The sequence below is a fragment of the Vipera berus genome (genome assembly GCF_964194415.1).
Source record: "Vipera berus genome assembly, chromosome: 3".
NCBI classification, from domain to species: domain Eukaryota; kingdom Metazoa; phylum Chordata; class Lepidosauria; order Squamata; family Viperidae; genus Vipera; species Vipera berus.
In genome coordinates, this window is record NC_138204.1 from 129442372 (window position 1) to 129457551 (window position 15180).

Sequence of the window (15180 nt, forward strand, 5' to 3'; positions counted from 1 at the left end):
GATATAGCTACTGCAAGTTTGCATGTGTCTTACTCTGTTCACCTACTTCCCACTGAACGCAACAGATACATCTGACAAACAAAGAGACACAGGTTTTTCAGCAGCAATTTGAAATTGCTTATCACATGAGAACTGGCCTTGGTTCTACTTGCTATGAAAAAGAAGCAAGTACACTGCTTGCTCATGGACATTACTTCAGCTTTCACCAGATTCACCTAGCACAAAACTTTAGTTGTCAGTGTATATCAAACTTGCAATAATTAAATATGATCCATAGCATTTTAGGTTATACATTTCAAACCTGAATATTTATTCATGGTTCATTGAAGAAATACTTGCGCATACAGATTCCCAGGAAACAAACATTTCAGCCAACTTTCCATGTACCATAATCTACAGTTTTTATTTGTAGGAAAGACTGCATACCTGATTCCTGGATATGTAACAACCATTTTGAAAAGATGGAAAATTGCCCAAACCTCAGGAATTATTTAAAAATTAAGCAACAAGCAGATCCATACTATCTTTTAATTTTTTGCTCATTCTTCTAGAGATCAGGAAAGAAATGCAGAGAACCAGGCTACAATCAGAATGTTTGGCTGTGTTGCCAGAGCTGCAAGATCATTCTCCTAAAAGGCCACATATTTGCAAGACAAATTTCATCATCTCAGATTATCCATTAAAAAAAAAGTAGCTGGTTTTTCCTGCAACACATTTAAGAACAGAACAAGAACAATCCAAATGAAATCTGAGTCATACATACTTTTTTAAAAATTCATTAGAAAAGAGCAAGAAAAAGTTATAAGCCATTACGACTTGCTTAACATGTTCCTGGAATGCCAATATCCAAGAATAGAAAAAGCTTAAAATAATTATTCCAAGAAATTACTAAACTATCCGCAGTATGTTGCATTGCGGTGAACATAACATTTTCCACAAAACTCTGCTTTTCAGCTGGGACAAATGAAGTGATTTCTCCCCCTCCCCCTCTCCCCTCCCCTTCATTAAACCTTTTAAACCTTAGGAATTAAGGCAAAACCAAGAGATACCCATTTTAAAAAAAGATCTGGTAGTAGGACTTGCTTAATCTTTCCATTTGCAAAACACCACGGCTGATCTGGACAGCCAACTCATTTACGGGGCTGGTGGATGTGTTGGTTGACATGCTGTGGGGGAGGAAGTTTTTCCACAGAGGGATGTGGTTTCTGATGGGCCACTTGTGCTGCAGCTGGAGGGAAGTCTTTATCACCCTGATTAAAGAACAAACACATCAGCATTAAAAAAAACATACAGACACATCAACAATTAGTCTCTCTCCCTGTTTTAAGGATAGGAAAGTATTGCCGAAATTGACCTTTAGACTGCTGATTTCAGGTTGGGGAAAACTGGTTTTCTGTCAGAAGTTCAGACTCTTGAAATCTGGAGTTAAGAACTTCTGAATCTGCACATATAGTTTCAAACAGGCTACACCATCCTTCACATCTTGTGGCCTATTTTTAGAAGGCCACAGTGGCACCCTTCTACGTTAAACATAAAAAGTATTTGGGTAGCAGAATACTTGTTAAAGACTGAATTTGGGAATGGGAAATGAACATTTATATTTGAGGTCACTTAAATTTTTGTTAACTACTGAAAGCACTTTAATAAAAATCTCTCTCACATATCCACTCACTGCTGTTCAGACAGCACTGTTGAGCTTAGAATAAAGCTTAGCTTTACATGTTCCCCTCAACAGTAATGATGTCAAGAAACTTAAGATGTGGTGCTGATGAAGGCCATCTCATTTCACTCATCGGTAGTGAACCTGAGCTTAATTCTTCTAGTTTCTAGGCAGTTTAACAATTCGGGGGGGGGGGGGGAATCTGCCAAGTTTGACTTTTCTAATTATGTAAGCGGCGTTTATCAATCCTTCTAAGAAGATTTTAATACTTTTGTCAGTTTTAGTCAGCTTTGCAAACCTGTTTGATTTTTCTTGCTCACTAAGTAGCATGTGTCAAATTCTTGTCCCATGTTGTCTCCCAAGCACTTATGCTTGTATATATCAGCATGCGTCCATCAGAAATCCATGAGGTGTGTTTATTTGTGAATAGACTTTTGGACTTGCTCAATTTCAGCCTCCATAATAGCACTGTAGTGGGAACTGTTTAGAATAGGCATTATGCCTGTATGAATCAGTTAAGTACTGCAAATTCTAAATCCATTAAAGTCTATAATGTTCAGCAAAGTCTTTTCAGATATTGGGCACTGAATTTCCAGTGTGCTGGGCTTTTGAAACACAAATAGAAATTGAAGTGTGCTTAATATTTGCATCTGAAACTGAAGTTTTACTTTTTTAAAAAATGAAATTACGGCTCTTATAGCAGTTACACATCTGACTGCATTCGAAATAAATATATTCAAGTAAATGAAGCATAACTTAAAAAGCTAATATATGATTTTGTAGCCATGCCCAGGTATATTGTAAGCAAGAAAAATCTTTCTTTCAGAATTTTTATTTGCTGAGTAGTTATGTGAATAAGTTATATTTGTACAATCTAATGCAATCTGTCTCCTCCTGGTATGTTTCAGAAGTTTGGGGTGTTTTTCACAAGCCAAAGCATTTTCAGTCATCTTTATGCTGTAAGGATGTAATAGATTTAGGGGCCCAGAAGATGCTACAAGACTGCGCTTGCTTTTGAAAGAGAGGTTCTCCTATTATTCACTTGGTTATATTTTCAGTGCCTGGGAAAGAACTCCCTATTTTCCAAAATATACCTTTAGGCATTATTTCTATTAGTTTCCCAACCCAGGGTAGAAATTTTCCAGCCCTCCAGGATATCAGGCTAAGTTTTGAAGAAAACAAACTATTTTTCTTCATATTCCAATATACGTATTTTTACTTTTCATTTTGCACATTTAAATGTAAAACTGACAGGGGAGATAGAAATTGTAAAAAAAAAAGTGAGTTACAATTCACCTGAGTATTTTCAAATATGTACCGCATGAGGATAATTCACATCCTATTAAAAAACCCACAAAACTATTTTTCTTTTCCAAGATAATGGGAATTACACAACTGAATTACGTTATCTGGTATAGCAAAAAGAATTTCCTTGGTAAGGAAAATCATTGATGAAAAATGTAGCAGATGTTTGCAATTCATATTTTCATAGTGAAAAACTGAAAATTATTGAAAACTAGGACTTACCCTTGCAATTACACCAGAAATAAACACCGTTGGTTTGGGTGGACTGGAAAATAAAAGGGGAATATTTAGTAACATACTTAAATTGATTTGATAGAAGTCATAAAGCAAAATTAAGACATTTGAAAGGTATAATCAAACTTTCAAAATAGCCATTCTTAGAATTTGCTCAAAAGTGCCATAATATGTAACCTACTTAACCTTATTCCCGCTTAATCAATTAATGCATGAGAGATGAGCTGAACAGGTTTATTCTAAGCAGTGGTGGGATTCAAATATGTGAACCACCAGTTCTCTGTGTGGATGCTGCTTCTGGAAGTCCATTCTGGGCCTGTACAACAAAAAATTAGCTACCGGTTCTGCCAAACTGATGCGAACTGGCTGAATCCCACCACTAATTCTAAGGTATTTTTGATTTAAAAAAATAATAATGAAAGAATAAAAGTGGAAGTACCATTGCAAACCACAGAGGTTTTCTTGTTTAAAATAGAAGCTATTAGAGTTTATCACTATACAAATATGAATAAAAACATCTGTGGCAATTAAAATGTTGAAGAACCATGACTGTTACAACAATAACAGTTGCAGCTGGCAGTTACAGCAGCAATCCATTTATTTTGTTATTCTCCTTCTACTGTTTTTTTGTTTTACAAGAACTGCAAGATTTAGTAACTGGAGCCTAATTCAAAAAATATAAATCCCTAATACTAAGAATGAGCTAGGTTTATATTTGTCACATATCCATGCACTATTTTTCTCAGGAGTTCAACACTATGTTTTTATTGTTGCCGTTTCTAAAGAAATGGAAATGACCATTTTCTACTCCCAAACCCACTATTATATATATTACTGAAGGACATGTCTATCCACAGCTATTAAGATGGTTAAACCACGTTTCTTGCATAGAGAAAGTGTGGATTACTTACAGTACGGCCTTTTACTATTTGCTTCTAACTTAACTGAAATAAATATGTAAGCTAGTTCCAGTCACTAATACAAGAGCAGTAGCCATCACTCTTATGAATTCAGTGTCAAACAGAAAGTTCACATTATCAGTGAGAAGGATTAACAGGCAATTGAAGTAGTTGACAGGGACTTTTTTCTCTTTCCACTCCTTCTACAATATTCATCCCTCTCCCTCTCCTTTTTCTTCACTCCACCCCTCCTTCCTTTTAAGTTGTCCAGCGGGCTTCACTCCAGTAATATAAAAAACAGAATCTTCATGGCAGGTTTGGTAGCTAATATTGGTAGCTTCAGACATTTATGGAAAATCAAAGGGAAATGTAGCAATGCATCACCTGTTTCCCACCTTGTGCTAATCACGTTAGACTAATCAAAGAACAGAAAAAAGTAACATAATTAGCAAGATAATGTGTTTAATTTGTGTTTAGGCATGCGATTCGCTAACTCACCCCCGCTAATTCCATTTTTTCCACTGCACAAATACATGAGGCCCTTAAATCCACCTGTTAGAAAGGACACCTGGGAACTGTGTATGAGCTGCTCTGACCTCTTCACCAGGCTACAATGTACTTGTAGTAAATAAGCTCTTCTAATTCTATTTATCTTCATTTCCAAACACTGCCAGACCTAGCAAACTGCAGGATAAACAATATGCTTCAAGCACCATGGGGAAAGAGAAGCAGATGAATGAACAAACTCCGGCTTGGCTGGGTAGTAAGTCATTTCTATTATGTAGAAAGACTTCAAAGACTTTGTTAGCCCCAGTAGCGAAATAACCTGCATTTGCATTTTTCCAGTCTCTTCTCAAATATTTGGTGGGAAGGGGTGGCATCTTCTCAAAAGGTAGATTTATTCTAATCAGCTACAATACAAAAATTAAGGGAACTGAATTATGACATATCTGGAGCACATTTTTGCTTTACAAACTTGTTGAATGAATATCTACTAAGCATTTAATGCACATGAAGAAAATAAGGAATAACAAGTAGTAGACAGTGTATTAATAAAACATGAAGTTTAGTTTTCACACACGATTTGTCTGCTCTGCCATTTTCTGAGAGGCTTTATAATGGCAAATCTGAATTTGAATGATTTTCGTACATATTTCCCCCCTGACCTTTCAGTTTTCATTGTTTTCCAATGAACCATGAAAGTTGAGTACATTTTCTGACAATAACTCCCAAATACATTTATCTACCAATATTGCCAAGAATAATTATCGCTATAATGTTACCTATAGCAGGAAAGACACTAGTCTGGATATTCTTTTTCTCTCACTCTGCAAGAATTTCAACCTAAAAGCTACACAAAAATCAGAAGGCAGCAACATGGCAAAGTGCTCATAATTTGGGCTGAGGAATAAACGGATAAATTGGCTTAATCAGAAGGCTAAGGCCTAGGCAGTTATGGGCTTGCAATTGTAGCATATGACTGAGAGCATGTAAGAGTCTTCTATAAACTGGCCCTCACAGAAGTTGACAATAACTTCTATAGTTCTTGGCAGGCATAGCCAACACTTTATTAATTGGAATGTATGCCAGGTATCAATTTATACAACTAAAGAGTACCAGACTCAGCTAAAACAGGTTTGGATATTGATACTTCCCTGGTCACATATGACTTGAAAAAGACAAATGCGCAACTCTGTCCAGGCAACCAGGCTATGTACTAATATCAAAAGAGTAAGCAAACAACAATTAGATTAGTACTTGGACAGGAGACTACTTGTAAATATCAGACTGTAAATTAATCTGGGGAATGACAACAAAAACATATGGGAAGATGACAATACTGCTGCTAATAAAACTAAAGGGACATGTCCATAAAACTTGATTCATAGGTATCTCTTTTTCTTTAGCTCTTTTTAAAGTTCATTGAGCCCATCAGCCTGCTACAGAGAACACTTAGGGTATTGGTCTAGGGCAGGGGTGTCAAACTGCCGGCCGTGGGCTGGATGCATCATCCAGAAGCCACGCCCACCCCATTGCTGGCAATGGCAAAACTGTCCCGATATGTTGCGCGACGTCATGTGACGTCGCGAGTTTGACATGTCTGGTCTAGGGAAATGGTTTCCAATTCAGACTCAGATATAAACTCCACTGGGCAGAGCCTAGACTCCTTCACAGGCCATTATAAGATTGAAAATAGCAGTGGGATGAAGAGGCCCATAGCCCATTAAGAGGGTTTTTTTTTAAAAAAAGAGAAAGCTAGAATATAAACATTTTTTAAAAAAAGTTTTGGGACTGCAGGTAAATCAAAAGATCATGCCAACAAGTTGCAAGCCTTGAAGAAATTCAAATGATCAGCTGAGAGGAAAAACATACTTTCAAAAGACATCTCATTCTTCCCAAATGCCAAAGCTTCTCTGGAGCTCTGACTGCTTGTCCCTAAATAATTATGATGACTAAAGTTCCCCGAGATACATTATTAGAAATGGCAGCAAACTGAAAGCTTATTAAAAGCAGGCTCTTAGTATTTATTCCCAGTCCTAGAGGAGATCAACCCTGACTGCTCTTTAGAAGGCCAGATCCTGAAGTTGAAACTCAAATACTTAGGCCACCTAATGAGAAGGAAGGACTCACTGGAGAAGAGCCTAATGCTGGGAAAGATTGAGGGCAAGAGAAGAAGGGGATGACAGAGAATGAGGTGGCTGGATGGAGTCACTGAAGCAGTAGGTGTGAGCTTAAATGGACTCCAGAAGATGGTAGAGCACAGGAAGGCCTGGAGGAATGTTGTCCATGGGGTCGCGATAGGTCAGACACGACTTCGCAACTAACAGCAGCAACAAAAAGTATTTATGCCAGACTGCTCCAATTCAATGCTAATCACAGAGCCTGCATTCTTTCTTTCTACTTCCATTTTTAAGAGGGGCTCCAAAATCCTATATCCACAACATTTATCACAAGTAACAGCTAAAAATAAAAAGGATAGAGAAAATCTGGCAGTGATCTTCTCTCTCACTTGTCCAATGCTAAGGGACATAATTAGGAGGAGGAGGAAATAAAGTTTTGGTTTTCAATCCTTTTATACTCTGCTTTTGCTGCATCCAAAGTGTAACTTACACTCCTAGTATTTTGTAAGCTATAATGGCTGCTTTGACATATGTTGGCTTGAAGATGTAAGATGCTTTTGTTGTCGAGGCTTTAGAAAATAAAACATGTTCTTTTAGAAACATCATACGGAATTGTAACAGGTTCCATTTTTAAAACACTAATAATTTGTTACATTTCAGAGAGTATTTTTATCTAAGATAAGCAAAGAGATTTCTTTTTAGCAATTAACATATGGAGGAGAAAATAGCCCTGCTATTTTCAAGTACTGCTTTTTTCAAGTACTAACTCTGATGTCACTCATACGCTGTTATAACACAAAGAATCTGTTGAACACTGATCGCTTTGAGGGTTTCATTTATTTTTAATCCCATATAACTGAAATCTAATATATTATAACACAAGGGATTAAACATGCCATTTCCTGATGCTACAAATAAATCCCCCCAAAAACTAGTTGAGAAATGCATTTAAACTAAAGAAGAGATCTGACAGACTTGCTCTTTATGCAGTCACTCTTAATTATTGTTAGATCACGTCTATAATATTTAATATAGCCCTTTAGTCTCATTAAAGTACTTTGTATTTGGGCAATAATCCTCATAAAAACCAAAGCTCTGGAACAACGATCTGTGTTATCAGCTTTAGCAAGATTTTCAGTCAGATAGGGCTGCATGTGCTGGCCTGCTTCTGATCTTTGTACCACGTGTGTCTTGACAAAAAACTGGGCTCATTGATATAACACTCTCTATTACCACTTAGCTTCACTGTGCTCAGTGAATCTCTAAAGAAGACCTAAATTTTCTATATCTGCAGCAATACTTTGCAGTGTTGTTGTTGCAAGGGAAATACTGACACAACAACTATTGAACCTGGGACATGACTACTACTCTTGCTTGGTCACAGGAAAGCCTCTTTCTGATTTTGGATATTCTAAAGATATAATGATAGTAACTGAAATGCAGCCACCTGAGAATGCTTGTTACGCTTAAAGGTATTTATTTATTTATTTATTTTTGGGACTTATATGCCGCCCTATCTCCCGAAGGACTCAGGGCGGCTTACAACAATAAAAAACAACAATACAAAAATTAAAAAAGAATTAAATAACAGCCCCAAAATAAATTAACTACAGTTAAAAATTAAAACATATTTAAAAACCCATCATCAATCCAGGTCAGCCTGATGGAAGAGAAAAGATAAAGGTAAAGGTAAAGGTTCCCCCGCACATGCGTGCTAGTCGTTTCCGACTCTAGGGGCCAGTGCTCATCTCCGTTTCAAAGCCGAAGAGCCAGTGCTTGTCCGAAGACGTCTCCGTGGTCATGTGGCCGGCATGACTAGACGCCAAAGGCGCACGGAACGCTGTTACCTTCCCACCGCATTGGTCCCTATTTTTCTACTTGTGTCAAGCCCTTTGGGCTCGACATCACAGAGGGGACCAGGGGAGCACAAACGGCAGTACCCGCCCTGCACAGGAGGCCCAGCCACGCCCGCACCCACCAGCTGTCCGGCGGGCGAACGCCGAACGTGTAGCCGCGCCAGCAGCTGAGAGGCGGCCGGAATCGACTATGAGCAGCCGAAAGGAGCCCGCGCCGGCACGACCAGCTGAGAGGCGGCCGGAATCGTATACGAGCAGCCGCAGGGAGCCCGTGCTGGCGCGAACAGCTGAGAGGCGACCAAAGGCAACCACGCGCAGCCGCAGGGAGCCCGCGCCGGCACGAACAGCTGGGAGGCAGCCGGAGATGACTGTTGGCGGTCGCGCGGCTCGATCGGCTGGGGGGCGGCCAGGAACACCTGCGGCTACGGACAACTGCCGGCGGGCGTACGGGCCTTACAGGACTTCACAGCGATCAGCTGTGCGGCGGCTGGGATTGATCGTCGGCGACCGCGCAGGGCTTACGGAGCCTCAGCCGCCTCCACCGGCGGTAGCGCAGGGCGCTCTACAGCTGCGCTCAGACGACGGGGCTTGCCGAGGGGCTGCGGGAATAGCACGGGACGCTGAGATGGTGGAGGGGAGCACAACGGGGACTTTGGGTTATGGGGGAGGGGGGTGCTGGGCTTATACCTTCCTTCAGGTTGTATGGTCCTCGACAGCAGGGGAAGAGGCAGGGCGTGGGGCGACGGGGTAGGGGCAGGGTATTTACGCAGCTCAGGCGGATGCTGGTCTGCGCGGGGAGAGGGTGGAGTTAATGGGTGGGGCTGTTGCCCAATTATCGGCAAAGTGTAAAAGGCGCGTTGGGGGTGAGTAACTCCCAACGCTGACTTTGTAATTGCTTGAATATCCTGCTAGTAAAGGTACTCTCGCAGTCAACCGTACTACGTCGTCATTTTTCCTTGCTTGCGTTTCCCGGCGTAGACGAGGATTTGACACTTGCATTTTTACGTGCTTTCGAACTGCTAGGTTGGCAGAAGCTGGGACGAGTAACAGGCGCTCACTCTGTTACGCTTACCCTCTAGTAAAATGTGGGTGATGGGTAAGGACAAGCCGCAATCCCCATCTTATATGTGTGCAGAAATGATTTTGTAAAGTAATCAACACTGGTATCTTCTGCTACATGACCACAAAAGAATTGCAAATTATTATTTTAAAAATACCCAATCTTGTCTTGATGCAGCTCTGAAGAATCTCAATAGGGGGTTCTGAACAGGGTAATTCTACTTACTTTTCCTCTTTAAATTTTGATATTTCATATGGGAAGTACAATTTTTCTGGCAGGCAGCTGTCCTAAAATTACAACAGTTTGGTTTTCTGACTATTATTTAATTACTGTTTGCTTCTCACAATGCTCTGATTTTGTTAGCAGACTGACACAATGTCAGACATTTTATTAACACACAATATTGTTTTTCTAACAGCTTAAGCTAAGCTGCACATTTACAAAGCTTTCCACAGGATGGCACTGGTGAACCTCCCAAGATTTTGAAACTGAATAAAAGTAAGCAGTTTATTTTTCCTAAATAAAGTTGCACGGTTGCAAATAATGTGCCCCCAAGCCTTCTGAAGAATTAATGTATACTTATAGATACACCCCTGCGGCCCTTAAAAAAAAGACTATGCCTATTATTATTTTTTGCACCATTCTAAAGTAAAAAAACAAAAAGCGGACAGACAAGAGGAAGATTTAACACAGTCATTGGTTTAAGGGACTTGAACATGCACTCATGTACACTGATTTATAATTCTCATCACCTCAGAGAGCAAGTAGTCCAAAGATCCAGGTTTAATAGCAATGAAATTTTCCCTTATTCCCTGTTGCAAGCAATCCAACAGTTTGATGGCAGGTTTCGTATAGCTATAACATACTAAACATTCCCCAAGCATCTTCTTTTATTCAGCCCAGTGGAGGATATGATAAATGCTGCACTATTTGCAATCCCCACTGAGCCAATTTCTCTTTATTTACATGCAATGTTGGAAACTTGCAGCATCTTTCAATAATGTCTGTTTTCAAATAAAGTTTCATTTTGGGGGGAGAGGAGGCCTCCATTTGTCATTCCTGGATAATCAATCTTCTCAGTAGGGTATATAATTAAGGTCCCTAGTATGTTAGCCTGTATTTAGGAAGATGTTCTAGCACTCGTAAATAATCTTATTAAATGAATGAGCAAAACTACTAAATTCAGTTTTGCTTATTTATAGTTTTCCAAATCTTAAGTGCATGCATTTTCACATCACATTTGGAGAAGTGTAAATGTTGGCTTGCAGGTATTTGTTCTATAGATTTTAAAAGTACGAATAAATAATGGATGACTTAGATTTCATTTTAATCCATATATTTCATTTTTAAAACAAAAGGATATCAAAGTGTCTTTTTATAAAAAAATCTCCATTAAAATATAAAATCCCCTTTATCTCTAGGAAATGAAAAATCTCAAATTCCAGTTTGCATCATAAAATGTTTTATTATGCAAAACTCAACATCAAACATCAACATTTGATTCAGTGTTGACTGTAAGTTTCAAGAATTGATGTCTTGCTGTGGATTATTCTACTATAAAAGGCTTAATATAGTTTTGCCCTAAATTTTCCTTAAGAAATCTAAAATGCAAGATTGCATCAATTTAAGTTAAGTTTAATAAGGTATTGATTTCATTCAATTTAATCACTCCTGACAAATTCAAATAGCTTTATGTAACTCCCTTTTTAGGCGACTGGATGAAGCTGAGTGTTTATTGGCTGGATGCCCACACAGAGTTTACAGCAGGTATTTTTTTCTTAGCGCTCTAGGAAAGAAACATCTGCCACTACCTAGGATTGAACTCTCAACCTTCCAAGTGGAAGGTGTGTCTTCACCACTAGGGGCATCACACCACTCTCTAATAGCTTTTGTAACTAATCCTGTTAAAAAGTATTGTGCTTCAGGTTCAGCCTGCAGTGTTATTCTTGTGTCACCTGACTAAGTAGGATAGTCATTATTTGCTGATATAATGATGCAAGCATGTGACAGCGATACATGCAAAAATCATCCCTAAGAAATCAAGATTTAGCTTGATGAGTTACATGATACTAGGTTTAGGTAGTATTTTCAGACACAAAGGTGACTAGCAAGTACACTTTGGTCTTTAAGAAATGTGGGAATGTCTTTGGAACAAAGGACCTCTGTGAGATTTAAAAATGGAAGAAGCTTGAGTTCAAGAATGATAACAAAATATTTCCATTTGTGTAAAGTATTCTGCATTCAAAGGGTAAGGGTACTGTGTTCCACTGCAGCAACAAAGTTGACCTATTTTCACAGACATCTGATAACTGAAGATTGGTTTGGCTTGTTTCGAGCTTTTAGTGATATATACGCTATATAAATGTCATACAAATAACACACAAGCCTCCCAGAAGGTTTTCTTAGATTTCAATTTAAAGTCACTGTATTAAAACTATCCTAAAGATAGTGCTGAAAGAATTCATGGGAGTGAGAAATAAGAAGACAATTCTATGTCTTAGCTTTAAACTATATTAGTTATCAGATTGCTGGCACAGTACCACTAGTTTTTAAAGGTAACAATTCATTTCAGCTCTACTTGAATTTACAATATAAGGCACCTGTAAGGCATTAGCAGGAGCCATACATTATCTCAAATTTGCAAACATCTTGAGTTTTTTTTATCATAGCTACAGTATTTATTGTGATAATAATTCTATTTATATAATGTTATGCTTAGATTCTTCTCTCTCTCTCTCTGCTGTACTCATTGCATTATGACATAAACAATTGTCTGAAATGGTATAGGGTTTCCTGCCTTAGCAGGGGGTTGGACTAGATGACCTCCAAGGTCCCTTCCAACTTCAACTTCAACTTCTTCTTCTTCTTCTTCTTCTTCTTCTTCTTCTTCTTCTTCTTCTTCTTCTTCTTCTTCTTCTTCTTCTTCTTCTTCTTCTTCTTCTTCTTCTTCTTCTTCTTCTTATTATTATTATTATTATTATTATTATTATTATTATTATTATTATTATTATTATTATTATTATTGTTTTACTGCTGGGTAGTCCTTCTGATCTCCATCACCCAAGATTATTTATTAAAACAAATATTTGTTTTCTCTTTGTTTTCTCACTAAAAGAGAGAGAGACAAGGGACTCACGTGTTCCAGGATTGAGAAGTTATGCAAAAAAAGAAGGGCAATATAATTCTTAGAATAAGTTAGATGTTCAAATAAACAGTTTTGTGGCAGTGGTTTGCTGAATCCAAAATATAAATATGCTGAGTGTATCTTCCAGATGAAAGATTTGAAGTCTGTGAATCAAATGAAAGGTCTCCTAATACTTATAGTAGAGGCAGACCATTTGCAAGATTTGTTATTTGCCAGTGGCAAGGGTCACAGTAGCTCTCTCAATCAGACCATGTTTTAAATTTAAACTTGCAGGACCAATAGACTTGCATTTTACACAATGTATGCTGGGTAGTTTGTACAAATGCATATTAGAGGTAAAATGAGTAATAAGGTAAATATAGGCATATTTATTATATGAAAATAAAGAGCCAAAGTGGTACACAGGTTATGTTATTGTGGTTGCCAGTGGACCATAGAGTTCACTGCATGACTTTGAACCAATCACTCTCTCATTACATCCATTCAGAAGATGATTATTCTTGAGACAAAACAAAGAGGACTACAGTGAAGATTGCTTTGAAATCTCAAAGGAAAAGACAGGGCATAAAATTGTGCATGTATGTATCTTAAGTTATACTACTGGTTTTATTCATTCCATGATGCTGGTTAAATCCCTACAAAATATAGTAGATTGATTGGTTTGGTGAATTACATGAGGTAAAGTCCAAAACCACTGGAAGTTTCTAGTTTGGGGAAGGTTCTAATAATCCCGTAGGATTAACATTATGTTGTTCTGATTAGGTTAAAAAAAAGTATGTAAATACTTCAAAACCCAGATTTGAGAGAATTACTTTTTCCACACTAAATGACTTATATTAAATATTTTGAGTGGAAATGTAATACTGGATCACAAATCCAATTGTGTTACTTTTGTTTGTTACTTTTCTCATATGGCACAACACTCTTATTACCACAAAGATTCTACAAATGATAAATCAAGTGTGGGAAAGCTATTTCTTTTGCTATCCTTGAATTCCTGTCTGAGCACCATTTAAATAAATTTGAAGTGGGAAACACAGAAAGTACAGTATAAGCCATTAGTTCCCCAGAACTTTGCCTTCTCTCATTTATGACACAATCTTGCATCATCATTACCAATTCCAAAGGATTATGCTGCTCCAGGGCATCAAAAGGTTGTCTATGACTAAATCATTTCAATGCATAATATTTTTTCTACCTAGTTACTACTATATACTCAGAACTGAATTTCAGCTAGAGTATTTTCTTGAAAAACGGAGAGAAAGCTATCATAGCTATTGTAATAAAAGGATGGTACAAAGCATTTAAGGGCATCAAATATTGGTTAAGATAGCTTCAACACAAAATATGCTTTGAAGTTCACAGGTAAGTGAAAGCAATCCAGTTCTTTGTTTTAGACATTTCTAAATAATAAAATATATAGAAGTAAACTATTTTTTTCAGGTTGGCCTCTTTCCAGACTCTACTTTCTTCAGGGGCTAGACATCTTTTACAGATCAGGAGCTTACTTTTCAGGAGGAGGGTTACATCACATAACTGGATAGAGTTGTAAGTTTTTGCTTTTTTTCCTGGTTCTCTTGAACAATGGATTAAAGAAATTAAATACTGTTGGCTACTGAAGTACCAATTCCCCCCCCCAAAAGGAGAGAGAATGCAAGGGTTGCCTGTCCATGGCTTGCAGAGTCCCAACACTCTAACATCTGAGCCACTGAAAGGGAACTCAGCCTTCTGCAACTGAAACATTATATTGCCAGCTCTGAATTTTCTCACATACTATCCTAACATTTAACCTTATTCCAAACTCTGCCAAGTTTTAGCTTCATTGACACCTTGTCAAAAACTACCTTTAGTTGCTTTAGTACAATATGACAGAACTTTTTTCATTAGCTTGACTTCAGATTAATAGATACATAGTCGGTAATAAATGAAGAAATATAATGTGGGTGCTTTATCTCATATTGTCAACTTTCAAACGAACTTGGCCGCAGCCATCTTCGTTTTCAGTTGCCACAGTAATGGGAGGAGGGAGATGTATTCTTTTAGTTTAGACATAACAATAACTGTTCTGTGGGAACCAAGGTCAAGCTACCTAAGTTTTGGCAGGCTGAGGCTTCTGTTAGAAAGCCCACCAAAGTAGTTAATTGGGGATTGTGATTTATGACATATTGCAGGGGTGGGAAGTTCAACTTGTTACTTTGTAACCTGGGGGGGGGGACTTTCAGTCTTGGTTTCACCTTTGTTCATGCCGATACTATGTAGCCAGCAGTGTGCTGCAGCTGCCAAAAAAGCCAACACAGTGCTAGGCTGCATTAACAGAGGGATAGAATCAAGATCACGTGAAGTGTTAATACCACTTTACAATGCCTTGGTAAGGCCACACTTGGAATACTGCATCCATCA

The 15180-nt window shown here is 38.1% G+C and overlaps 1 protein-coding gene across 1 annotated transcript in view; it reads right to left on the bottom strand.

Moving 5' to 3' along the window:
* Nucleotides 1-376: 376 nt before the first annotated feature.
* Nucleotides 377-15180, bottom strand: part of DAP (death associated protein) — a 44153-nt gene continuing 29349 nt past the window's right edge. The window contains exons 3-4 of the mRNA XM_081326153.1: nucleotides 3188-3230; nucleotides 377-1250 (exon numbers count right to left, since the gene is read on the bottom strand). Coding sequence (XP_081182279.1) covers nucleotides 1131-1250; nucleotides 3188-3230 — 163 coding nt within the window. The 3' untranslated portion in view covers nucleotides 377-1130. The remainder of the gene's footprint in view (nucleotides 1251-3187; nucleotides 3231-15180) is intronic.